General features: G+C 33.2%; 1 protein-coding gene and 1 long non-coding RNA gene across 3 annotated transcripts in view; one reads left to right on the top strand and one right to left on the bottom strand.

The window, feature by feature from the left end:
- Positions 1 to 920: 920 nt before the first annotated feature.
- Positions 921 to 27,124, bottom strand: part of LOC111054084 (NADPH-dependent diflavin oxidoreductase 1) — a 43,806-nt gene continuing 17,602 nt past the window's right edge. For both annotated transcript variants that reach the window (XM_039432527.1, XM_022341053.2), the window contains exons 4-9: positions 25,709 to 25,844; positions 20,750 to 21,004; positions 14,135 to 14,389; positions 5,574 to 5,744; positions 4,567 to 4,793; positions 921 to 4,086 (exon numbers count right to left, since the gene is read on the bottom strand). In XM_039432527.1, the coding sequence (XP_039288461.1) occupies positions 3,858 to 4,086; positions 4,567 to 4,793; positions 5,574 to 5,744; positions 14,135 to 14,389; positions 20,750 to 21,004; positions 25,709 to 25,844 (1,273 nt within the window). In that variant the 3' untranslated portion in view covers positions 921 to 3,857. The remainder of the gene's footprint in view (positions 4,087 to 4,566; positions 4,794 to 5,573; positions 5,745 to 14,134; positions 14,390 to 20,749; positions 21,005 to 25,708; positions 25,845 to 27,124) is intronic.
- Positions 21,197 to 25,409, top strand: LOC120352362. Its single transcript, XR_005571798.1, has 2 exons — positions 21,197 to 21,794; positions 25,114 to 25,409. It is a non-coding gene; the product is annotated as an uncharacterized LOC120352362 (long non-coding RNA).

Consider the following 27,124-nt stretch of genomic DNA (forward strand, 5'->3'; position numbering starts at 1 on the left):
ATGAAATGCACTACATAGTATGTAATGTGTATAATATTGATAATTTTTGTTATTTTCATCCATCAGTATCACGTATATTCAAAAGAACTAAGATTACTTGAAAAACTCATGAACAATCTTAGTTCTTTTGAATTAACGTGATACTGATGTCTGAAAATAACAAAAAAATAGTTATCCACATTGTAAAATAATTTATTGTACGATGTAGGCTATATTATATTATTGTAATGTTTTGTAAAATATTGTAAGATTATACCAATTTAATTTTATTATTATCATCACTTCATCATCATCATTATGGACTTCATTTTGATTAATCCTACAAAAATCAAGTGCTACTCATTTTCGTACCATTATTATTAGTTTTCAACAATTGTTTTCATGTATTTGAAAACGTTTATTTATAAGATTTTTGATTATGTATTTATGCAACTTGATCTAATTTACATGTAAAAAATTGTGTTTACTGAATAAGATGAAGTGTGTTATGCAATATTAAAATAATACACAATTATTTTTATAACTATTGTTTTTATATGTGTCATTCCTAAACCACCTTTCACCTTATTCTATTTCTATATTGACTTTCACGATTGAAAATCATATGCTCTGTTTTTATCATGTTTGAAGTTATTAATAGATAATAATATAGAACAAAGGGGAAGTTTTAGAAAACGAAAGGTGCCAAATGAGACATGAAACCCCATGAATGCATTGCATCAAGTAATGAAATTGATAGCTTCAATGTGACTGTGTAATATTCATTCTACAGTATTATCTATACCAATATTTTTACTCAATTTTCATTGATTAGTAGATTTTGTTTCAATTATTTTAGTCAAATATCTTCAGGCAGTCCAATGGCAAACCAATTGGTGATTGGGATGGGTTAAATTTTCATATGCAGTAATAATTTTTCATTTTTTCTATAAATAATACCATAATTTATTGAAACATCGACATAAATATTCTATTGTAAGACTAATAGGCCTATCTATAGTTATATTCACGGTATAAAGATAACACCTGATTAACATTGGTTTGCTATCCATGTCTGTCATTAGGCAAAGCAGATAGCTTCATCCTTTTCTAGCTCCGCACTGTTGCCTTATCTTTGTATGCTATAAAGAAATACAATGGACTACCAGAATATTTCATCTCAATAATTACGAAAAGTTATTAAATAATTGAAAAATTTAGCCGGCCGGGTTAGTCGAGTGCTAAGGAGCGTTCAAACTTCGGTCTGCTAGCACCTGGTCTGCTAGCCTGGTTCATGAGTTCGAATCCCGCCGATGGCATGGACGTTTGATCATCTAATGCTCAATTCACTAATGCTCTTTCCATTAACCACACACAACCAAAAAAGGCTCATGATCCGAAAAAAATTGAGATAGAATTGAGATAGAATTGATAATTACTAAGAATAATCAACAATAATAATTGTTGAAGATCGGGACACATAAAACCGCACCGAGCCCGTGCCGAGGTACGGCCGAGCTACGTCCGCGACACGGTGATGATGGTAGGAGAACACATAGTCATATCCGTGCAACAGCCGAGCGGCAGCATTTTCTCAGTTCTGTAGTGCTACTACTGTGGTCTGATTTCTGATTGTGCTAAACTATTGTTAATAATATATCAATATTAAAGCTTGTTACATCCGATTTAAATTTATATTTTTCAATTTAAAGGTTCGTACCCACTAGAACGTATCATACCATGACCGTGCCCGTACTGACACATGCAAAAAAATATTCTTTGCATCATTTGATATGTAATACACCTATTAGACCGTTCCGTCACCGGCCAAGCACGGAGCGTGCCATGCACGTCCAGGTCAACATTTGTCGGCCAGTATATTTTGTCTGTGACGAAACGCTCCTTGCATGGTACGTGACGCCTGCAAACCCCGTTGTAACCGCGCATGCGCCGCGTTGGTAACCAGTGTAGACACCATTGTGGTAAAGTACCTAGTTAGTTGCTACTTGCTAGTTGTAGTAGTTGCTCTTTGTGTGCCTTTGTCATTTGTGTGCCTTCATTCGTTTTGTATGAAAATGAATGACGAACTGTTGATAGAATGTGTTCGTAAATACGAATTCCTCTATAATCTACAACATCCGAAGTACATGGATGCCACCAAGAAAGATGTAGCATGGAAGGTAGAAGGATAGAAGGATACACAGGATACAAATGTAGTAGGATACACAGTCAATTCGTGAATTTCTTCCAAACTGTTGAGACTGGGCTTAACATAACATAACAAATTTCAACAAAACATAACAAAAAATAAGATAAAATGTACAGTCAATCAAACATAAAAAGTATGACTTTGTCAAAGATTTAACGATAATTTGTACTGTAATTGGTTACTGAAAAATCAACTTTGTAGTATAATAGGCATATATGATTTTTTTTAGATGCAAACAATATATGTTTATGTCTCTCGTATGTGGTTTTGTGTTAATATTTATTGTCTCGTTTTGTAAAACAAGACAATACTGTAAAAATTGTATTGTTTTCTACAGCACTGTGGAGTCTGACTTCTAAAAATATGATTTTGTGAAAGATTTAATATATTTGTTTGCAAAATGCTGTTATTATTATTAATGGATGTGAAAATGTCAAAAGGAATAGCTTTACAAATGAAAATAAAGTGATAAAGTTACTACTTACCAGGTTGTTTCATCTTCTATATCCTTCCATGCTAGTAGTACATGGATGCCACCAAGAAAGATGTAGCATGGAAGGATATAGAAGATCAGATGAAACAACCTGGTAAGTAGTAACTTTATCACTTTATTTTAAAAAAAATTTAAAACCCCGGTTACAACGGGGTTTGCAGGCGTCACGTACCATGCAAGGAGCGTTACGTCACAGACAAAATATACTGGCCGACAAATGTTGACCTGGACGTGCATGGCACGCTCCGTGCTTGGCCGGTGACGGAACGGTCTAATGGGTGTATTACATATCAAATGATGCAAAGAATATTTTTTTGCATGTGTCGGTATGGGCACGGTCATGGTATGATATGTTCTAGTGGGTACGAACCTTTAAACTAATTACCTGTAGACGATGAGAATCACAGTGCTGGTATGTATTTCGGTGCATAACAATACCACAATCAGTCATGTATCGGAAATATACATATATCAGCAATAAAATTGTTATCTTTTGCCTTATGTATCTAAACGTAATTAGTTTTAAATTTAAAACTTAAGACACAGTCACGGGTTCCTTCTTTTATACTTTTTGTTGTTCATTTTATTATTCATTATATTATGTCTATCATACCTTTGGCTTGACTTAATATTTAATTATACTTTTACTTTTGGTTTAACTTATTTTTCGTTCAGCCATATTTCTCTTCACTTTGATCATAAAAAACTTGAAAATTCCGTATCTTATCAATAAGTTTTTCACTCTCAATGTTAAACGAGCCCGCACCGTCTCCGTCAAAAAGTAAACTGAAATAGTCGGTGACGGCGCGGGCACGGCTCGGGCAACAAACACGGTGACGGAGCTGACGCGATGCGGTAGTATGTGTCCCTACACGTTTGAAAGCATTTGTTTTCTCACTCGCCGTAGTACGTCCGTCACACGGCTGTGCCGCGGCGCAGGCTCGGTACGGATATGTGTGTCCCGGCCATAATTGGTAGATATAATAATTTATCAGATATACCGGGATAACTTGAATAACAGCTATCCTCTACAGAAGGCGGTGGAAAAATAGAATTGGCAGCCATGTCGTCCTATTTTTACTGACTTGATAACTTGAATCTCACTATTGTAAAATTATTTCCACCATTTCCCTTCATAGGATTCGAAATAAACTGTCTATAATAAAACTAATTATTCTATGCCCAAGTCTCAGTTTGATAATGTCCATTCATCTCCATTTTACAGAATAGTTGTTCACTTTCTTCATTGCTATAGCCTCCGTGTTTGCAGTAAATCGATTTGAAAGCGTCACGTACAGCTGTAGGCATGTTGTTTGCATTGCCAGCCACAAAAATGAAAATATCTTCTTTGGACAGATAGTTCCACAATTCCTTATCGTGAGCCGAAATAACATGCTGCACATACCTGTCAATCAAACCAAATAAAGAACAGTTATTGTAGATGAGTAAATTAATGTTAAGATTAGAAAACAGTATAAAAAGCTACTATTGAGTAGTGTTTTATGCAGAAGAAATGGAAATGAACGTTTTCCCAGGTTTATAGCCTTTACTGACTATAATTCAAGTGAAAATTTCAAGTTTTAGTCTGTAAACTAGTTAAGTATTGGTAATTTGGTGAACATCGCAATTTGTAATTGATCAAGGAATTAATAAATTTAATTCAGATCATACTAATTTATGTTTTCTGATGGAAATATGAACAAAAGTTCTTCAGATAACAACGAACAACAAATAATGAAGCCCTACTTTCACTTCTGAAAAATTGGAAGATCATAATTTAAGACAGAAAATATACAAAGAGTTCATAACTTAGTAGCACAAAATAAGGAATACATAATACGAGAAGGAATCATAACTAAAAATCTTGTATTAACTAATAACTCACATTTTATCCGGTTGATCTCTAGAGAACGCGGTGTAGAGAGATAACTTCTTATCAGAACTCAGTTTTTCCAACTCATCCTTGAAATGGAAATCTTTGTTTCGATTTCTACATCCAAAAAACAAATGGTACAGATTTTCATATGCTTTTCCACTAGTGATTCCCTCAGAAATGAAGCTTCTGAATGGTGCTATTCCAGTGCCTGGTCCAACCATAAAAATTGTTGCATTCTGAAAACAGAGCATAGAAATAAGAATTTTATTGAAAAAATAATATAAATATCTATTAGATATATATTGTAAAGAGTTGTCGATTGGATAAATAAATGTAAGAGGTGTAATAATAGGTAGTATAATAATGTGAGCAAGTGCAATAGTATAGGTAGATCAGTGTACATCTATTTACTATAAATTTCAATATAAATGATTACTTGTTACTATAAGTTTTAGTAGGTAAGCATCATGGCGGTCTGATCTTTACAATGGATACGCTTAATAGTTCGTTCTCATTCTGTGAGCAAACCACTAAACGATATTATTTAGAGGAGTGACTCTGTGCCCAACTTCTAAATCGTTTATAAAGCCGGTTATAAGCTTGCGGTTTTCAACTGAAAATTTTGTTGAAATATGAAAAGTGAATCCAACCCTATTTTGGACTACGTTCGGGAGAGAAATAGTTAAGGATTGATATGATTTTTATCTGCCAATTATTGTTATAATAAGTTGGATTTCTCTTTGAAAAATCTAGATTGAAGCATGAATACTTATTGTTGTTATCATTAATATTTTTTTCTCTTTTCGAAATTTGTATAATAGTATGCAAAAACCACTTAGATCTGGTTTGTAGGACACTTATTAAATTTCATTAACTATAGATTTAATAGCCTATTCGATTTAATAAATGACCTAGAAACCGGGTCCACCTGTTATTATCATCCATCATTAGTCACTGCATCATGAGTGACTAATTAAGAACAGTGAAAATAATGGAGCTGTTGAGCAAGAGCTGACCTCGCTGGAAGGGAACACGAATGATCCCTTCTTTATAGAGACAGGTAGTCCTATGTTGTGAGACGGGCGCAGCGATGCCAGATAGTTGGAGCAGAGACCCAGGCGAGGGGCGACGATGCGCGTCTGGTACTTGACAACGGCCACCAACATATGAAGTTCATCTTTGTGAGCCTGTCAACCGGAACAACAATTCAAAAATCTTATGTCAATAGTGAGTTATGTGCTGACTCATTTAGATTTATGACGAGTGATCAAAATAGAAGGATTAATATTCAATTACAATAAAAATGTATTGTAAGTTATTAATCAGTCTAACTAATCATTCCGATTAATTGAATTGCCGAAACCAATACAGTATATCAAAATCAAAACCATTCTTACTTTCAACAATGAAGAGTTAGGTCCCGGTACGATTACATGACAGATGCTAACAAATTTTACCGAAGGTTATAGGAAGGATCTCATCTACCTGAGCTACTATTTAGGTAGCAGGATGAATCGGAAGTAAATTTAGAATACTCAGTATATCAGTAAACATCCGCCACTTCAACAAGAATGATCACGTTTATCATATTTAGATTATCTTACTTTTTGAGAATAACCTGAGTTGACAAAGTAATTTTTTTTAAATTTAAAGAGAAATTCTATATTTATTAGGTTGAGCCCAATGATAGGTTTCTTGTAAACAATTGAAAAAATTATCATGATATTCAGAAAAAAATGCAGTCGTTACATTAGTCTGTTGGTACTAGACTAAAAGAATGTTCTTAGAAGGTTACAGGATGAATTGATAATTGAATACATTTATTGGAAAAATTGAGATTGTACTCTAACCCTCTGGATAAAGTTGTGCGCATTTCACTTCAAGTTGGTCTGATACCTGAATAATAGTTCCAGGTTGTAGATGCCTTTTTCTGACCCTCTGGAAAAAGTTGGGCGCATTTCACTTCAAGTCGGTCTGATACCTGAATAATAGTTCCAGGTTGTAGATGCCTTTTTCTGACCCTCTTGAGAAAGTTGTGCGCATTTCACTTCAAGTCGGTCTGATACCTGAATAATAGTTCCAGGTTGTAGATACCTTTTTCTGACCCTCTTGAGAAAGTTGTGCGCATTTCACTTCAAGTCGGTCTGATACCTGAATAATAGTTCCAGGTTTTAGATACCTTTTTCTGACCCTCTGGATAAAGTTGTGCGCATTTCACTTCAAGTCGGTCTGATACCTGAATAATAGTTCCAGGTTGTAGATGCCTTTTTCTGAACCTCTTGAGAAAGTTGTGCGCATTTCACTTCAAGTCCGCCTGATACCTGAATAATAGTTCCAGGTAGTAGATACCTTTTTCTGACCCTCTTGAGAAAGTTGTGCGCATTTCACTTCAAGTCTGTCTGATACCTGAATAATAGTTTCAGGTTGTAGATACCTTTTTCTGACCCTCTTGAGAAAGATGTGCGCATTTCACTTCAAGTTGGTCTGATACCTGAATAATAGTTCCAGGTTTTAGATACCTTTTTCTGACCCTCTTGAGAAAGTTGTGCGCATTTCACTTCAAGTCTGTCTGATACCTGAATAATAGTTTCAGGTTGTAGATACCTTTTTTGACCCTCTTGAGAAAGATGTGCGCATTTCACTTCAAGTTGGTCTGATACCTGAATAATAGTTCCAGGTTTTAGATACCTTTTTCTGGATAAAGTTGTGAGCATTTCACTTCAAGTCGGTCTGATACCTGAATAATAGTTCCAGGTTGTAGATACCTTTTTCTGACCCTCTTGAGAAAGTTGTGCGCATTTCACTTCAAGTCGGTCTGATACCTGAATAATAGTTCCAGGTTGTAGATGCCTTTTTCTGACCCTCTGGATAAAGTTGTGCGCATTTCACTTCAAGTTGGTCTGATACCTGAATAATAGTTCCAGGTTGTAGATGCCTTTTTCTGACCCTCTTGAGAAAGTTGTGCGCATTTCACTTCAAGTCCGCCTGATACCTCAATAATAGTTCCAGGTAGTAGATACCTTTTTCTGACCCTCTTGAGAAAGTTGTGCGCATTTCACTTCAAGTCTGTGTGATACCTGAATAATAGTTCCAGGTTGTAGATACCTTTTTCTGGATAAAGTTGTGCGCATTTCACTTCAAGTCTGTCTGATACCTGAATAATAGTTTCAGGTTGTAGATACCTTTTTCTGACACTCTTGAGAAAGTTGTGCGCATTTCACTTCAAGTTGGTCTGATACCTGAATAATAGTTCCAGGTTTTAGATACCTTTTTCACAGGATACAGATTTCACATTAGTGTATGCTGTCCAATAAAAAAAGTCAAAGTAAAAAGTAAATTAAACAAAGTAGATGAATGGATAACTGAAGATATTCTTACTCAAAGAAATATTGTTAGGGAAGCTTATGAGGAATTTAAATTAGTGAGGGATGTTCCGAGTGAAGTCAAATACAAATGTCTAAAGAAAAACTATGCAAAAGAAAGTGTAAGAAAACAGTGTAAAGAAAGTGTAAGAAAACAGCTGAAATATTAACAACTAGTACCAATTTTAACTCTGCTGTTTGGGAGGTAATTAATAGAAATAGGAGAGCAGCTCAAAAAGATACAGTTACTAATGTCCCTAGGATAATCGATGAACATGGAAATTATATGGATGATAGTATAGACATTTGTAACTTTTTCAATAAGTATTATCAACAGGTTGCATATAATCTCCAAAAGTCACTGAACACTAATACTTATAATACAACTACATTAAATGCTGAGCCAATTGAAAAGGTATTTAAATTTCATCCATTATCAAGAGATGATTTGTCAAGAATAATAAAAAATTTAAATAACAAAAAAACAGTAGGATTGGATGGGGTCTCAAGCAAAATTTTAAAAGAATGTGAAAATGAATTACTGGACCCTTTATTGCATCTCCTTAATACTTCACTAGAGCAGGGTATTTTCCCTGATGATCTGAAACAAGGAAAAATTTTGCCAATTTTCAAGAGCGGTGATTCTGAAAGTGTTGAAAATTATAGACCCATTAGTATTCTAAATGTAATAAGTAACATTTTTGAAAGAGTAGTTTTAGATAGGCTATTGATGCACCTGGAAGAAATTAATTTCATATGTGATGAACAGCATGGGTTCCAGAAAGGGAAATCTACTAAGACTGCAATAGTATCCCTTGTTGAAAGACTAATAGATATAATAGATTCAGGTGAGAAGGCAGCCGCAATATTTCTTGATTTATCCAAAGCTTTTGATTGTGTGAACCATAGAATATTATTGGAAATACTAAAAACTGTAGGTGTGAATGGTATAGAACTAAAATGGTTTGAATCATATCTCATAGGTAGAAACCAGTGTGTTGAGCTTACCAAGGTGGATGGGAATGAAATAGTAAAAATTAAATCTCAAAAACTGGAGGTCCTGGCTGGAGTACCTCAAGGCTCAATTCTGGGTCCCTTACTGTTTCTGTTGTATGTGAACCAATTACCAAAAGAGTTAAAAGATCACAGAGCTCTGTTGTTTGCTGATGACACATCGCTTATCTTTAACAATTAATTAAAATTAGATAGTCTAGAAATAAATGCTTTTACTGGAGTACAATCAATTGTCCAATTCTTGAAGCAAAGGCAATTAACAATAAATAGTAAGAAATGTCAATTCCTACAATTCAAAAGTAAATATAATTCAGTAGAGGATAGAGAAATAAATGTGTTTGTAGAGGAAAATGAATTAGACCAAGAAGAGAAAGTAGCATTCTTGGGAATTTTATTGGATAGGAAATTAACATGGCATCCTTACATTGAGAGGATATGTAATAAGATATCATCTGGGGTATTTGTCCTGCGGCAGCTTGCTAGGCTGAATGATAAAAAACTACTGTTAACTGCTTACCATGGACTTATACTATCTCATATTAGGTATGCTATTTTAGTATGGGGTAATTCATCTCAACAAAATATGGACAGGGTGTTTAAGATTCAAAAGAAGGCACTCAGATGTATAGAGAAAGTGAATAGGTTAGACTCTTGTAGGCCTTTATTTAAAAAGCTTGGTCTATTAACTGTGCCATCTTTGTATGTATATGAAGTTGTAATGCATGTGAAAACGAGTGGTGTGATCCAGAATTCAGATGTTCATGAGTATAATACGCGAAACAGAGCAGATTATCATATAATGGGTCACAATAGTAGGTTATTTGAACAAAAACCAGATTATATTGGTAGGAAATTTTATAACAAGCTACCTCAAATCTTGAAAAGTAATGATGATTTGAAGATTTTCAAAAAACAAATTAAAAAATATTTAGTTGATAGAGCTTTTTATAGTGTACAAGAATTCCTTTCAAACCTAAACTAGGTTGAACTACTTAGTGTTAGAATTATTATGTAATAACATGACTTGTCTTATACTCCATGACTGGAGTCTTTAGGACATAATCTTAAAAAAAAACCTTTTTCTGAACCTCTTGAGAAATTGAGAAAGTTGTGCGCATTTCACTTCAAGTCGGTCTGATAGCTTTTTAGAATAGAATATTCATTTTATTCAACAATAATACAGAAAATTTCAATACAGTTGAATAACGTCAGGAAGATTTACAGTCAAAAACTTTATAATAGATAATTCACACGGCAAGTTATTATGTAAATCATACACTAAAATTACATTGGCATACATAAGTAACATTGAAACACACTACATTCCATTTAAAAATTTGTCAATAATATAGTAACTCTTATCAACTAAGAACCTATATAAGTCTGTTTTAAAGGAATGCGTCCCAGGATTTAAATGAGTTGGCAGCCTATTCAATAATTTCACACCAATATAACTGGGCTTTTTCTTATAAAGAGAAAGTCTATGATACTGAACACTGATATTATTTCTATGCCTGGTATTATGATGGTGTACATCTGAATTTGTTGTTGTTCTGGCCAGAATGATACCTGAATAATAGTTGCAGGTTTTAGATACCTTTTTCTGGATAAAGTTGTGCGCATTTCACTTCAAGTTGGTCTGATACCTGAATATTAGTTCCAGGTTGTAGATACCTTTTTCTGACCCAATGGATAAAGTTGTGAGCATTTCACTTCAAGTCGGTCTGATACCTGAATATTAGTTCCAAGTTGTAGATACCTTTTTCTGACCCTCTTGAGAAAGTTGTGCGCATTTCACTTCAAGTCTGTCTGATACCTGAATATTAGTTCCAGGTTGTAGATACCATTTTCTGGATAAAGTTGAGAGCATTTCACTTGAAGTTGGTCTGATACCTGAATAATAGTTCCAGGTTGTAGATACATTTTTCTGACCCTCTTGAGAAAGTTGTGCACATTTCACTTCAAGACTGTCTGATACCTGAATAATAGTTCCAGGTTGTAGATACCTTTTTCTGACCCTCTTGAGAAAGTTGTGCGCATTTCACTTCAAGTCGGTCTGATACCTGAATAATAGTTCCGGGTTTAGATACCTTTTTCTGGATAAAGTTGTGAGCATTTCACTTCAAGTCGGTCTGATACCCAAATAATAGTTCCAGGTAGTAGATGCCTTTTTCTGACCCTCTTGAGAAAGTTGTGAGCATCTCACTTCAAGTCGGTCTGATACATGAATAATACTTCCAGCTTGTAGATACCTTTTTCTGGATAAAGTTGTGAGCATTTCACTTCAAGTCGGTCTGATACCTTAATAATAGTTCCAGGTTGTAGATACCTTTTTCTAACCCTCTTGAGAAAGTTGTGCGCATTACACTTCAAGTCTGTCTGATACCTGAATAATAGTTGCAGGTTTTAGATACCTTTTTCTGGATAAAGTTGTGAGCATTTCACTTCACGTCGGTCTGATACCCAAATAATAGTTCCAGGTTGTAGATGCCTTTTTCCGACCCTTTTGAGAAAGTTGTGAGCATTTCACTTCAAGTCGGTCTGATACCTGAATATTAGTTCCAAGTTGTAGATACCTTTTTCTGACCCTCTTGAGAAAGTTGTGCGCATTTCACTTCAAGTCTGTCTGATACCTGAATATTAGTTCCAGGTTGTAGATACCTTTTTCTGGCCCTCTTGAGAAAGTTGTGCACATTTCACTTCAAGTCTGTCTGATACCTTTTTAGAATAGAATATTCATTTTATTCAACAATATTACAGAAAATTTCAATACAGTTGAATAACGTCAGGAAGATTTACAGTCAAAATCTTTATAATAGATAATTCACACGGCAAGTTATTATGTAAATCATACACTAAAATTACATTGGAATACATAAGTAACATTGAAACACACTACATTCCATTTAAAAATTTGTCAATACTATAGTAACTCTTATCAACTAAGAACCTATATAAGTCTGTTTTAAAGGAATGCGTCCCAGGATTTAAATGAGTTGGCAGCCTATTCAATAATTTCACACCAATATAACTGGGCTTTTTCTTATAAAGAGAAAGTCTATGATACTGAACACTGATATTATTTCTATGCCTGGTATTATGATGGTGTACATCTGAATTTGTTGTTGTTCTGGCCAGAGAATTCGAATTGTAGCGCCAGAATGCCAGACTATAGTTCTGCCAATAGCAGGCTTGTGTTTGCGCCGGCGCGGACCGTCCTGTTTGCTTGGCATTCTGGATGTTTTTTGTGAGTCGTCCTAGTTTTGTCTGTCTTGTCTCGTCGCCCCGTTGTTGTGCAAGACCGAATTTGTGTTTGTCATGTAATTTCGATCGGAAATTTCTTGTAAATTGTTTGAGTGTAGTGTGTGTGAATTAAGAATATAACAGCGTAAATAGTATTGAGTTGAATTAATTTGAATCGGATTTGAGTTTTATAAAGAATCCAGTTTGAGCTTTGTTCGAAACACAGTGTATGACCTGCAAGTTGAACACAGAATCAACGAGAAGGCAGCCCGTAAGCAATAACCTGTCTATTCCCCGATTTCGTCCCACCCTGAACCTGACCAGAACACCTAATAAAGGCTTCAAAGGGCAAGTAGTCAAGATTGGAATAAATTTTGTGAGTTTTTGCTCTTTTTTATTGTTCATTAATGCAGAGTTTAACTGTACAAATAACCTGGCTCAAATTGAAGATTAAATTTTGCCCCTTGTTTGTATTTGATTATTTAAATAGTAAATTACAGTCCTCTGGTAGCTCTAGCCTGAGCTTTGTTCAGAACAGTTGTAAAGCTGTTTATATTTTTTACCACTAACATAATCACTTTATAAATGAAAATACAAGGAACTGTGAGAACTGAAAGATTTCTGAATGCATCTCGGCAAGTGTGGTTAAAGCCTATACCTGCTAAGTATCTTATTGCCCTTTTCTGCAAAATAAATATTTTATTTATGTTCTGCAAAGTTGTAGCTCCCCAAAATTCAATGCATAAGAAATGTGTGAATAAATCAATGCAAAATATAGGACTCTTCCCGTGTCTAGGGGTACATAGCATATGATGTTTCGCAGGACAAATAAATTCGTACTAATATGGCTGGCAAGTTTTTCAATATGAGCATCCCAAGAAAGGCTTCTGTGAATTACCAGACCTAGAAGATTTGCTTCTTTGACATGTTCTACCTTTGAGTCTCCAATATTAATGACCGGTTTAAAGAAATAATTTTTAAAACCAAATTGCATATATTTACTCTTATTTGGATTGACTGACAAAAACGTCTCGTTATAATATTGAACAATGAGATCACCTGAATAATAGTTCCAGGTTGTAGATACCTTTTTCTGACCCTCTTGAGAAAGTTGTGCGCATTTCACTTCAAGTCGGTCTGATACCTGAATAATAGTTCCAGGTTGTAGATGCCTTTTTCTGACCCAATGGATAAAGTTGTGCGCATTTCACTTCAAGTCGGTCTGATACCTGAATATTAGTTCCAGGTTGTAGATACCTTTTTCTGACCCAATGGATAAAGTTGTGCGCATTTCACTTCAAGTCGGTCTGATACCTGAATAATAGTTCCAGGTTGTAGATACCTTTTTCTGACCCTCTTGAGAAAGTTGTGCACACTTGTCACAACACCAACGCTACTAGTATTCAATTATACAATATTATTATCAATAGATTGATAATTGAGTGATAATATGGAGCTGTAGATTGATAGATTTAAAAGCAAACTCTTAATTTAGATTTCTTCTATTATTGAAATCTTTTTGAACTAATTAAATTTGAATAATCAACTACTTGCATACTTCTTAAATTCTAAGGAGATTATGATTATCAACCGCTATTATTCATAGTTTTTTTGTATTAATATTTCGACCCTGTAACTGGAAGATACCTTAAAAGACTACAATAATATAGATTTGAATATTTTTGATTATGGTAAGTAATGATTGTCAAGAACTTATGAGACTATCATAGGATTCATTGTAAAAATATTATTTTAAAATAATGTATCTTTTATGAGTAGATAATGAAGCTAAAGAGGCTGCAGAAGCTCAGGGCGGCTATAATAAAATTCAACGATGTCTTTTGAAACGCATATGTTCATGTATTATTCTGAGTTTCTAAAATTACATCTTTCCATTTCTATTATTAGTTACTTCCATTTTTAGACAACTTGAGCTATTTATTTAGAATGATACTCACTGAAGGTGAAGATGCTATAGAAAAAGCTCGAGGTCTGATTGGCTGGAATATCTCGAACAAAAAAGGAAGCGAAATGTTAGCCATGGCATGTGGGAAATCGCCGAGTACTTCGAGAATGGTTCGCCTCGGTCGGTTGCAGTAGTTGTAGAGCTCTTCTTGTCCCGCGGCGCTTGACAGTTCATTCAGCTTCTCTTTTTCCATCTCGTCAGGTGTTATACTTGCCAATAAATTGAAAACATACCTTCGAGCAACAGCCTGTTCAGGAGAAACAATTAATTGAACAAAATTCAACCAGTCATCAATAGAAAATTATATTTACAAGCGATCCACAGATGAATCAAAATTATGAGGTCGAATGACTGCCACATCAAAAAGCTCTATTGATATATTATATTAGAAAAATCTATGTAGAAAATGTTTAAAGTATAATTTACATTTATTGCACAGGAATATATGAGAAAATTTTTATCTATTGTTCATAATTATCATTTCTCAATTTTCTTCACACAATTTTTTTTATCGAGGTTGTCAAGGGGCGAATATGACATATTTTTCATAAGGCAAATGTATATATATATATATAATTGTTGATTTTAAACACGGATTATTTATTATTGTGACTCAATATTCGAATATAATAATATTGTAGACTGAATAAATTATACTTGTTGGAGTGTTCTGTTGGACGTTTCCTAATTTCCATAGTCTTGTATTCAACTTTAAAAATAGAGTATTCTTTTAAAATTGTATTCTTCTCGAAAGGAACCCAGTATTCTTCTATTGTTTCACTGATTGATAGGCCTATTAGATAATTATTTTCGAATGAATGGATTGTATAGATATCGATCACTTCATGTTGTCTTGTGATATATTGTTGTATCTATCTATGTCTTCTTTCAAGTGAAATAATTTGAAAATTATTTTTTAGATCTTCAGATGCACTCATGATTAAATCAGGCTAATCTTGTCGATTATTATGTACTAGGCCTATAATTATTTTGAAGAAATCTATAATTCAAATTCAAATTCAAATTTATTGTTTTCATTTTTCATTACAATCAAATTTGATAAATCCATACAATTATAAAACTAGCTGCAAATAATAATCAGTGGATATAATGAAAAACAAAAAAATTTATATTTAACAAAAAACCAAACCACCGTGATGCTGATTATCAGTTGGATGATACTGACGTATGATGTATGACGTTGGATGATATAGCTTCAACTGGATGATGGAGATGATCAAATTTGAAGCTTCATGGAATAAAATTTATTGCAAACAATAATGTTTTACTACTCACAAAAAAGCAAGAAGCTTTCGTACGTGAGTAGGAGTTGAAAAAAAAACACATTCACACACACAATCACACACAAGTATGTTTTTCAATCATAGACATATTTAATTTTCAATGAATATAGATATTAGTATTATATATACCGTATCACTAGTATAATTTAATTAGTATGATTTAATTAATTGGAGCCTAAAACATCATAAGAATAATTTGAAAAAAAAAGAAATTTTGTATTTAAAAAGTAGGAAGTACAACAAAGAGGAAAATCACAAGGTTTTTTCAAAGAGAAAAGGAAGGGAAAATTGCAAAAGCTTATACATTCATTCAAATTAGAAATCATCAGCCCACCACTCTAAAAAGGTTTTCTAACTCTATTGGTGACTGAAGCCATAGCCAAATTTTCAATTTATTGTAGAATTTCCTGTAATATCTCTCACTTCTAATTTCATTTGGTAGAAGATTAAAAAACTTGGGTCCGAGAAATAGAAAACATCTTTGAAATGTAGTGGAATTTGGCTTTGGGACTTTCAACATCAGTTGCATTGATTGACGTGTCACCCGATGATCATCTTCATTAATGGGTCTAGCTGAAAGTCCTATACTACCACTCATTCTGTAAAACAAGGATAACACCTTCAGCACATAGATGTATCTGAAAGGGAGGATTCCCAACAGTTGGAAAATTGGAAAGGTATGAGTCCTTCTATTCACACCATGAATAATTCTTACCACTGATTTCTGCAGTGTGATTAGGCTTTTAAAATGAGATAGGAAAGTAGACGCATAACAAGAGATTCCATATTCCAGTCGACAATTGAAAAATGCAAAATACATGACACGTAAAATACTCACTGGAAAGAATTGCTTCAATTGATGGAATCTTCTTAGCAAATATAATAGGTACATCTTGATTTTCTGAATATGTAGATTCCAAGTCAGCCCATAATCAAGAGTTAGACCCAAATACTTGACAAAATCCAACTGCTTGATGACATCACAGCTACAATTTGGATGATTACAGCCAATCTTATGATACTTGATTGGGTCAGTAAAATGAAATGGAGCTGATAATGAAAAATTAATATAACAGGTTTTAGTAGCATTGAGTACTAATTTATTACAATCAAACCAGCAACGTAGATCTATTAGGTCAAGCTGGATCATTTCCTGTAGTTCAATTTCACTTTTGGCAGAATATGCCAATGCCGTGTCGTCAGCAAACGATGTTAAGGATCCATTGAATGTGTTGGAGAACAAATCATTGATATATGCTAAGAATAGAATTGGGCCCAAAACCGAACCCTGAGGCACACCATACTCAATTGTTGCCAAGTCACTAGTACAACTACCAATTGACACATACTGCTTCCGACATGACAGGTAAGACTTCATCCACATGTTGGACACTCCATGAATACCCGACATATATAATTTTTCTAACAGAATACTATGTTGCACTGTATCGAAAGCTTTTTTAATATCAAGAAATAAACCTGAGGTCCTTGATCTATGAGGCTGATTCATTCCATAATAGATGTCTGACATGAATTTATTTAAGGCTTGTTCTGTACTAAGTTTTTCTTGAAATCCGAACTGTACCTTATGAATAAAATTTATTTTATTGAAAAATCTCATTATTCTCTTTTTGAAGAGTTTCTCCAAGAGCTTGGAAAAAACTGAAAGCAGCGAAATGGGCCTGTAATTCGATATCTCAGTCTTTATTCCATTTTTGAAAATAGGTATAACTTTAGCCACTTTGAGTTCTGAGGGAAATTTACCTTCTTGAAAACTGGCATTGAAAATATCGCATAAGACTGGTACTATAGATTTGGATAATTTTTTAATTAGGCTTGAATTTACATTATCAGGTCCTGGTGACTTACCATTTTTCATCATATTTATTTCAGTTAAGAGTTCATGATACGTGATGGGTTTTAAAAAAAAGGAATCACATGAATTAGTGTTCTTGAATCTACTGTTATAATATTCTGTAGTCAGCTCATCTGGATTATGAATGGAAGATATAATGTGACCAGGTATATTAATAAAATAGTCATTGAATTTATCTGCCAAAGCCTTTTCATCCTCGATAATATCATCATTTTCACACTTTAAACTAATAGATTTATTTTTTATAGAAGATTGACCGCAGTGATTGTTTATGATTTCCCATTGTTTTTTAACAGGAAAGGTCTTTAAATTGGCGAAAAATTTATATTTTTGCTGTTTTATTAACTTATTGATAAGATTTTTTTTGGAAAGGAAATTTAGTCTAAGTTGATCATTATGTGGATTATTTTTGTGTATTTTATAAAGTCTATCACGATGCCGAATTTCTACACAAATATTTTCAGTCATCCATGGTTTCAAGTGTTTACCACCACTATTAATATGTTTTGAATTTTGACGTTTCACAGTGCATTGTTTGATATAAGCCAGCAATGCATTAATAAACAAAGAGTACTTACCATCAACATCAGTGCATGCAAATAAATTGCTCCAATCATGCTCCAAGAGTAATTTATATAATTTTTTAATATCGAGGGTCTCTCTAATAGATGAAGCAGGATTTTTCACGTTACTTGACCTTGATAGTGAAACAGAGACGGCTCTATGGTCTGAAACGTGTGACTCTATAACTGCACTCTGAATACTATTTTTACTAAATTTAGATTTATAAAAAATATGGTCAATACAGGTTGAACTTGAAGTAGATACTCGAGTATCGATATCTATAAGTGACTGATAACCTTTAGAGTTCAACAATTCCAGGTATTCAAAAACACTCTGATTATTCAAATCATTTATATTTATGTTCATGTCTCCTATAATTATTGTGTCGTTATTAACCCTTCCCATGTCCAGAAACTGGCCAAAGCTATCCAAAAAAACATTTACACTAACAGAATGCCATCTGTAGAGACTTAACAGACTTAAATTGTAATTGGAAATTTTAAGATGCAATAAGACAGAATCAGCACCCTCTATCCTCAAATCTTCTCGTGAACATGTAATCCCCCTTCCAGACAAGACAAAGATCGCTATTCCTGATGCTCTATTTCCATCACTTTCAGTAACATAACTTTCATAACCATGGATATTAAAGGGGAATTTATCCTGAAACGGCTGGAACCAAGTTTCAGTCAGAACTACAACATCTGGCTTGTATTTCCAACAGCTTATGTAAGCTAGGAAAGAATCAAAATTTTTTTTCAAGCTTCTAATATTCTGATGCAAAACAGTAATATTCCCCCTGTCCGTCAGAAAGCAAGAGTTTACCTCTGAGATTTCCTCCACATATTTACACGCTTCAACCATAATCCAGAAATAGGTTAAAAAGTTTATTACATAGGCTTATATACATAAGAATAATTATAGCAACATTCATACTGTAATAATCTAAGGAAAAAAGTAAAAAATTCCATAAGTACACATACCAGATCAAGACGAATCATAAATGAGAACCAACCATTTTAATTCACGTAAACACATGACAAAATAAAGTAATTAAAATTAATGAAAAATGAGTGTGGATATTCATCATAAATGATATGGTTAACAGTGAGTGAAAAAAAGACGAAAACCAATTCCATGATTCGAGAAAAAAAATCAACATATTTCTCCTATAATAATCACAATCCTGAGAATAATTCCCATTACCAAAAATTTGATGAAAAATGCATGAACTGATTGGATTAAAATTATAGAAAAAAGTTATGAAGAATGCATGAAGTGAATGATAAAATCATGTGGAATAGAATATTCTTATCCAATTAATCATCAAAATGGAAAAAAAATTAAATCTCATTCATTAGGGTTTTCCAATAATGTTCTCATCAAATTAATTATCGCAAGTTAGAAATAAAGCACATCATTAAGAGTCTGTATAAGAGTCTGTTTGAGTTTTTCAAGAGAATGAAGTCAGCACTATTATTACTCATTGTACAGTATTATTATCATTATTAAAATAAACGAAAAATAATTAATTCAATATAATTAGAAAAAAATTGAGAGAAATAATAGTCTGATCATTATTTTTTCCTCTAAAAAAAATGCCAACTTCACATAACAGAGTCAAAATCACTTATACTTTGTATAATGGCACTTTTAGTAGTATCATCTTTTTTCACAAAAACATTGCCATTTTTGAACCAAACGTATTTGAAAAGTTTTTCTTTTTGTAGCTGTTTCCCTTTTTGAAAAAGTTCTCTGTTCAATGGAGACATACTTTCGTTGATATAAAGATTATTTGTATTACCACCCCAACCTAGGTCACTCATTGTCACTTTCCCTTTCAAATTCTTTGTAGTCATAAACGATTGTTTGTCCAAGTTCTTGTTGAATTTCACAATAATTTGTGGAGGAAATGATTTCGCTGTGTCATTTTTCGAGAGTCTATGACAGTTATCTATCATCTCCTTTTTGAAGTTAAATCCTATGTGCTGGGAGATTTTTTGTAGGATATTGAAAATATCTTCACCGTTTTCACAGGGTATACCAGCAATATTTATACAATTTTTACGAGTATATTGTTGCATGGATGCTAGTTCCTTGTTTACTTTTGATAGTTGGCTCTTCAAAGTAGTTATCTCATTTGATGCAACACTTATATCACTAACACAAGAGTTCAATATCTTTTTCTGATTTAATATGGAGTTTTTATTTTCATTGATCCCAGCAAAACAGTTCTCAATTGATGAAATCATATCATTTTGTTTAGTTTTAATTGCTTCAACGTCGGATTTGATTGTTTTGATATCGTTCATGATAATATCCAGCTTACTGCCAAAATCTAAACTATTGACGTTCACTTCACTGTTACCTGCATTTACGGGTTGACTGCTGTTATCTTCTTCATCCGTAGCCGACTTCTTATCTGCAGCAACAACTGACCTTGTACTTGCTTTGGGAGGCATGATTGAAAATTTCTGTAGAACACTTGAATCACACGAAAATAAAACTCTTGTAACTTGATAAATAATTCACTCACGATGATAATAATTACATGAAAAGATGTCAAAATTATTATACTATTACTGTGCCATTTATAAAAGTCATGTGTACTGTTTATCCTGCGTATTTTAACTTGAATGGTGGAGCTTCTCACAGACCGTCCGCTCTAGCCAAGCATACTGACTCAACTGAGTCAAGACATAATTACTGATAATGAATTAAGAATATCCTATTATTATACTAAGATTTGTGACCAACATCAACCATGATCCGATTTGACAAAATCAAGGAGCTGAAAAGGAGGGGAGTATTGAGTAAAAATTATTGTATTTAAAAAAGGTATTGAAGCACTTTACACACTCACATTAAGATCCCAGTACTGTTTTGCACACACTTCAACCGTTATAGGTTTTCGCAAAGGTTCAGGTATAGGCATGTCTGTATCCCTCTGCACAACCTGAATATGTGAAAGTCTCGTCAATTTCGGAGGACATTTCCTTTCTGATAATAGTTTGATTAAGCGATCCACAGATGAATCAAAATTATGAGGTCGAATAACTGCAACATCACCCGGTTTGTAGTCAACTCCAGGACAGTGAAGCTTAATGAGTCTAACATCCTAGAAATACAACAAAGATACATTCAATTGAAATAATCATTAATTTTACAATCAATAATACACAAACCAAATATATACCGGAAGGCGCAAAAATATGGGAACTTTTTGATTTAATGTTGGCACCACTGTGAAGGGCGGAGAACGGGGAGGAACGTGGCAATTTTTGTACAGTGGCATTTAATAGTAGCCATGGATCAGTGGAACGTAGAAAAACAAGTAGTAGCGCGCTCAATTTATCCTAAATCAGTGAATGTAAGACATTGCTCATTTTCACCTAAATAAGCAAAATTGTTGCTACTGGGCACAATATAATCCTTCTGTTCTTCATCAACGTCCACTACACAGTCAAAGGTCACTACAGTGTAACTTTGTTATTGCGGCCTCGGCCATAGCATCAACTTGGATGAAATGGCATTTATTTATAGGTCGCGCCAAACTTCAAGTAACTTACATTGTGAAAACCTGGGATTTATCGTCAGTTAATTATTAAATAATAAATTCATTTATTCTTCCAATTTATACATTACACATAATCAGAAATTATGAATAGTAGAGTAGATATATCACAACAACAATATTGCAAATTATAAAAATAAAGATAATAAAATAATACAATTACACGTTGTACAAAGAAATAAAAATAACTCATTCACATCAATAGAACAATAAATAATAATTTCAAGTACCCCGAGGACTGAAAGTCCTGTTTGGGGCACCATCATATTTTTAATTAAGAAAAAAATAAGCAATGAATTATTTTGCCGAGTCGGAACTTGTATAATATGACAAGGTAAGGAATTTTAGTTTAGATAATACATGTATATTAACATTTTAATCCACTTTCCTTCATTTGAAAAGAATAACAAACAATCAATGAACATTCCAAGCAATTAGCAATCTCATAAATTTAATTTTATGAATTTCCGTCGATAATTATTAACATTATACGAAAATAACTCATGTATCTTGAATAGTTATCTTCACCCAATTTCCAAGAGAGAAAGAAGACATTCATCCAATGAAACCCGCAAATTCATATCTATTCTACTCTTGAAAATAAACTCTCCACATCATTTTGTAATAGAAGTCAAGCTTTTACTTAATTTTAAAAATGTTTTCTATTGTCGATTTGCTTCAATTCTACCGGCAAGTTGTTGAATGTTCTGGGGGCTACATACAAGTAAAATCTTCGGAATATTTCCTTATATGGAAGTCCTATCTCCTGCCCCGCTCTATTTCTAAATTTGTTTCTCTTTCTCTTCCAAATCTTAGAATAGTTTAAAAAAATATATAGGTATATGAGAGGGAGCAAATTCCAGCTTCTAAATATAGCCAAAGACGAATGTATCATAGGTTTTTTATCCATTACTTTAACAATGTGCTTTTGTCCAACTATTAAAGGATCGATAATGGAAAAATAAGTACCTCCCCAAGCCACTATTCCATATGACAATCTACTTTCTACAGTGGCATAGTAAATAATTTTTAATACATCATTTGGGCATAAATTTCTAGAAAAATGAAACTTCCTACATGCTTTGAAGAGTTGTTTTTTTCACGTTCTTAATATGTTCCTCCCAACTCAACCTTGAATCAAGAAGAACACCCAGGTATTTTATTGAAGATTTAGTCTCCACAACTTTACAGTTGCAGTTGCTTATTGCTAAGCATGCACATTGAAGAATGAGCCATGGCATTTGGATTGTCATTTTCATTTGGTCTTAAGTTGAATTGCATAATTTTTGTTTTGTTTAAGTTGAGTGTAAGAGAATTTCTATCGAACCAGTAAGTGAGCGCTTTTAAATCTTCAGAAATATGTGTTTTAATATTTTCAATGGATTCAGCTACATAACTCAGAGCTGTGTCATCAGCATGAGTGGTAATACGTCCTTCCAGATTTCCTGAGCAAAGGTCATTTACAAATATGGCAAATAGTTCGGCGGATAGGGCTGAACCTTGTGGGACTCCACAATATGTTACAGCCTAATCAGTTAGCTTGGAACCAATCCTAACCCTCTGAATTCTATGAGAGAGGAAGCTAGAAAACTAATTATTACATATCCCTCGTATACCAGCTTTATTAAGGTCTTCTAAGAACAATGAGTGGTCCACCGAATCAAACGCCTCTTTTATGCCCAGAAAGAGAGCAGCAACTTTCTTATTTCCATTCACACCACTATATATCTGGGATAAGAGCTGCATGATAGCATCTTCTGTCTTCAGGCCTTTTCGAAATCCAAATTGGTTTTTACTATAGAACTTTAACCTATTATATAACGTCAAGAAACTTGGGCTGAGAAGGACTGAGAGGGCTGTTCAGAAGAAATTACAGACTTATTTGTGCAGTAGGACTTCCTATGATCGTGATAATAAGTTGTGAATATTGTCATTTCCATTTTCTTACTTCGACATTCGGGTGTATGTTTGTTTATTTATACTTGATTTTTTAGATAAGATTCAGTTATACACACACTGTATATGTTAAGTATGTATTTCCTGAATTACCTTTATTAAAAGTGTGTTTTCCATGAAAAACTTTACTGTTTTCAATTTTTACTCGGTTTAAAATTGAAACCTTTGAATTTGAAACATCTTTTATAGTGTAACACTGATATAGCGTCATTATATGTGTGATCCCTCAAATGACGTTATAACTAAGTTCCACTGTATATTTACTTTGAAAACACTTGGTTTGAACAAGACGGGGCAACTGCACATACTGCAAGAGTATTAATGGCAGCAGTCATACGACTGTTTGGTAACCACGACATTTTCAGGAACGGTGACATTGTTTGGTCCCCTGACTTATTGGATTTATGGGGGTAACGGAAGAGTGAATACAATGCACAAAAGTAAAAAGAGTGAACACAATACATCCCCAAAAACAAGGATTACCGAGAAGATCGCAGCAATACCACTCGACACTTTGCACCAGATCATGCAGAATTTTCAAAATCAGACATCATCTTCACGATATTATCTTCAAACCTTAAATGTTTTTCTAATTTCCAATGTTGTAATGTACATTGAGGTAATGTACCTGAATATATTTTACATGTTCCTTGTTTTTTCTTTTTTTCAAAAGTTCCCATCTTTTTGCGCCTCCCTGTATGATCAGAAAAGGACCAACATGCCTAGCTCAAAACTGTTCCCTTTCCGAATTATAACACAGTCAGTAGGTAGTTTGAAATATTGTTTTTAGTAGAATATTACGTGAAACGTTAATTAATTATTGAGATGAAAATAATAAATAATAAGAATGTCTGAAAAAGTAGTTCCTGAAGTAGAAAGGACTATATTACAATACCAGAAAGAATTTTTCAAAGGGAAAAAATAATATGGATTTTTTCATGCAACATTTTTTTATATTTTACAATTCTTCAATATACTAATAAATTAGTGCAATTATTAGTTTAAAAAATTATCAAGTTCTACGATATATTTCAATATATCTTGCCATTCCTTTCAAGACCCCAAAATACCAATGTCTACTGCGCTTTGTCTACCACGAGGTGACTTTATCCCACTTCTTGGAAAAATATTCATATCCGTTCATCTCTGATCTCTCATATCGGGAATCAATGTTCAACATGGAAAGGTATAAGCTCTAATCGTTATCGAGATTCTACAATCGATATCTTGTCGACTCTCGATATATTAGTTGAACTATCGACATAAAACCAAACTGCTTCAAGCAATTGCTTCATCTTGTGCTTTCGTTATCGAAAAATTTGTCTTAGAAATCCTATTATGATATTTAAGAGACTTATGATATCGGCGAGTTCTTTTTATTTTTGCCTTTTATGATTATATTTCAATTGGTGTAGCCATAATATCCATAATTGAAGTTGTTCGGATTCTGTTACTAGTTAAATACAAGAAGGTCACTTTTAGGTTAACATTTGGGTTACTTTGTCTCAGTATAAAAATTATTATATTATGCAGGACATGATGCAAATACAATGCAAAATATGATGAATATTATGTATTCTATAAACTATCCACTTTGGTTGAAATTAATACATTCTGAATAATATTCATAAATTTATAATATATATTTACAATATATAATATTCTTTAATATTCTGAATACTATTCATTTGTTGCAGATTCTGCAGTTGCAGACAACATGCCTCGACGCTACAAAAGATCTTTGGGCAGCAGAAACTTAAATACTTTTCCATAAATACTGTAGTTTGTGATTTTTCAAAGTGAATTTCATTTGTTTTTATAGTTATTATTCATTTTGTTGGTTATTATTCATTAGGTTAACAGTTGGTTTCATTTTGTCTTAGTCTTGAGAATGAACTTGTACCCATATATTTTTCAAAGTAACACAAAGTCACCTCAACCCGTGGTTGACATTGTCTCTTATTTTCAATAAAAATATATCTTTATTTCATTATATCGAAAAATACTCTTTGAACATTGCAAAATACAATATAAATATCGCTAGTGATTTCTTCAAACTTGAGTATTGATTGCAAGCTATTTAAACTTCCAAAAACTGGTACAAAATGACCCCGGTTTACTGTAAATGAAATACTATTTATACAATTTCAACTTCCAAAAACTGGCATAAAGTTACCCCGGTTTACTGTAAATGAAATAATATTTATATAGGTTGCAAAGGTACAAAATAAACTTTTGAATACAAGAAATTGAATGAATGATATCAGTTTATAGTCATTGAAAGATATATACCTGAAAGTGGTCCAGAGCTGTAGTACGATCGTTTGATAATACACTTGTAGAATAGGCACTTTCTGTAGTATCCCAATTTAAAAACGTATTATCTTCCTTCATTTCAGAGGCATCATCCAAAATAGTCACATCCCATCTATTATTTGAAAAAAAAACAGAGTTAGGAGGCGAAAAAGAGTTTAAGAAATGAAGAACTCATAGAAGAAATTAATAATTAATTTCTAATACGGATTGCCAAGTGAAGTGGCCGTAGTCGTGTAGTTCAGACTCTGGCTTTGTAAATCAAAGGCTCGGGTTCGATTATCGACGATGCCATATTTTTCTCGAGCTCTGCCCGTTTTTCGAACGGAAACTTCAAGTCGTCGGTCATGGATGCTTAAAAGCGTTTTAAACGCATCGTTAAGTAATTTCAGAGGCCTTGAAATTGATCAAATGCGACCAAAAAACACTGTCATCAGACCTGAGACAGTCACTTGTCATTTATTTTTAACAAAAGGATAACAATCCAGAAGCTTCCTATACATTCGAAAATGAATAATTCTTCAATCAAACTTGAATAAAATGATTTAAATTAAGAATAGCCAGAGCCAGAGTACAGAAACACAATACACAAACAATTATGCACCAAACGGGGTTTTCATCAATTACATAGAGAATTTAATGTCAGCCTTTTATTGAAAATTGCACATGAATAATTATTATTGAATACCCACTTGATTGACAGAACATAGTGAGGTTCAAGTTTTAACTCGAGGTGATTTGCTTTTGTCTGTATGTTTGTATGTTACGCATTTTGGGCCGAACACGGCAACAGATTTTTATGAAATTTGACAGGAATTTTCTTAATTTATGTGTGAGATTTATAAACTTATTTTCAATATCAAAATTATTCTTTTTCCCCGACATTTGACAACATTATAAGCTCGTCGCATAACATAAAAATACAGTGTAGTCTACATGATTTATAACACAACATATAGAATTCAACATACAAAACACAATACTAAGTACATAGCTACAACAGGAATAGCAACCTTTATATGGATAACTTAACTTTCAGAACTGAAACATACAGAACACAATACTAGATAGACAAGATAGACTAGATAGACACAACAGAAAGAGCAGCATTCATATGGAACAATAATTTATATAGAACTCATTCTTTGAATATTTCTTATAGAAATATAGATTTCTTATATTAATTTACTCTCCACAACTCTCTTAAACTTAGTTCTTAGCAGCACTTTAACACCCAAGGAAAGACTGTTGAAAATTTTAATTTGCTGAAATGGTAGCAATCACTTGTTTTAGAAAGTCTTATTTGTGTGATTGAAAGATCATTTCTATGCTTGGTAGTGAAGTCATGTTTATTTCCCTGACATGAAAAGCTTCTTTATTAGATTGACCATGCAA

This window comes from Nilaparvata lugens, chromosome 7 (assembly GCF_014356525.2).
Source record: "Nilaparvata lugens isolate BPH chromosome 7, ASM1435652v1, whole genome shotgun sequence".
Taxonomy (NCBI): Eukaryota; Metazoa; Arthropoda; class Insecta; order Hemiptera; family Delphacidae; genus Nilaparvata; species Nilaparvata lugens.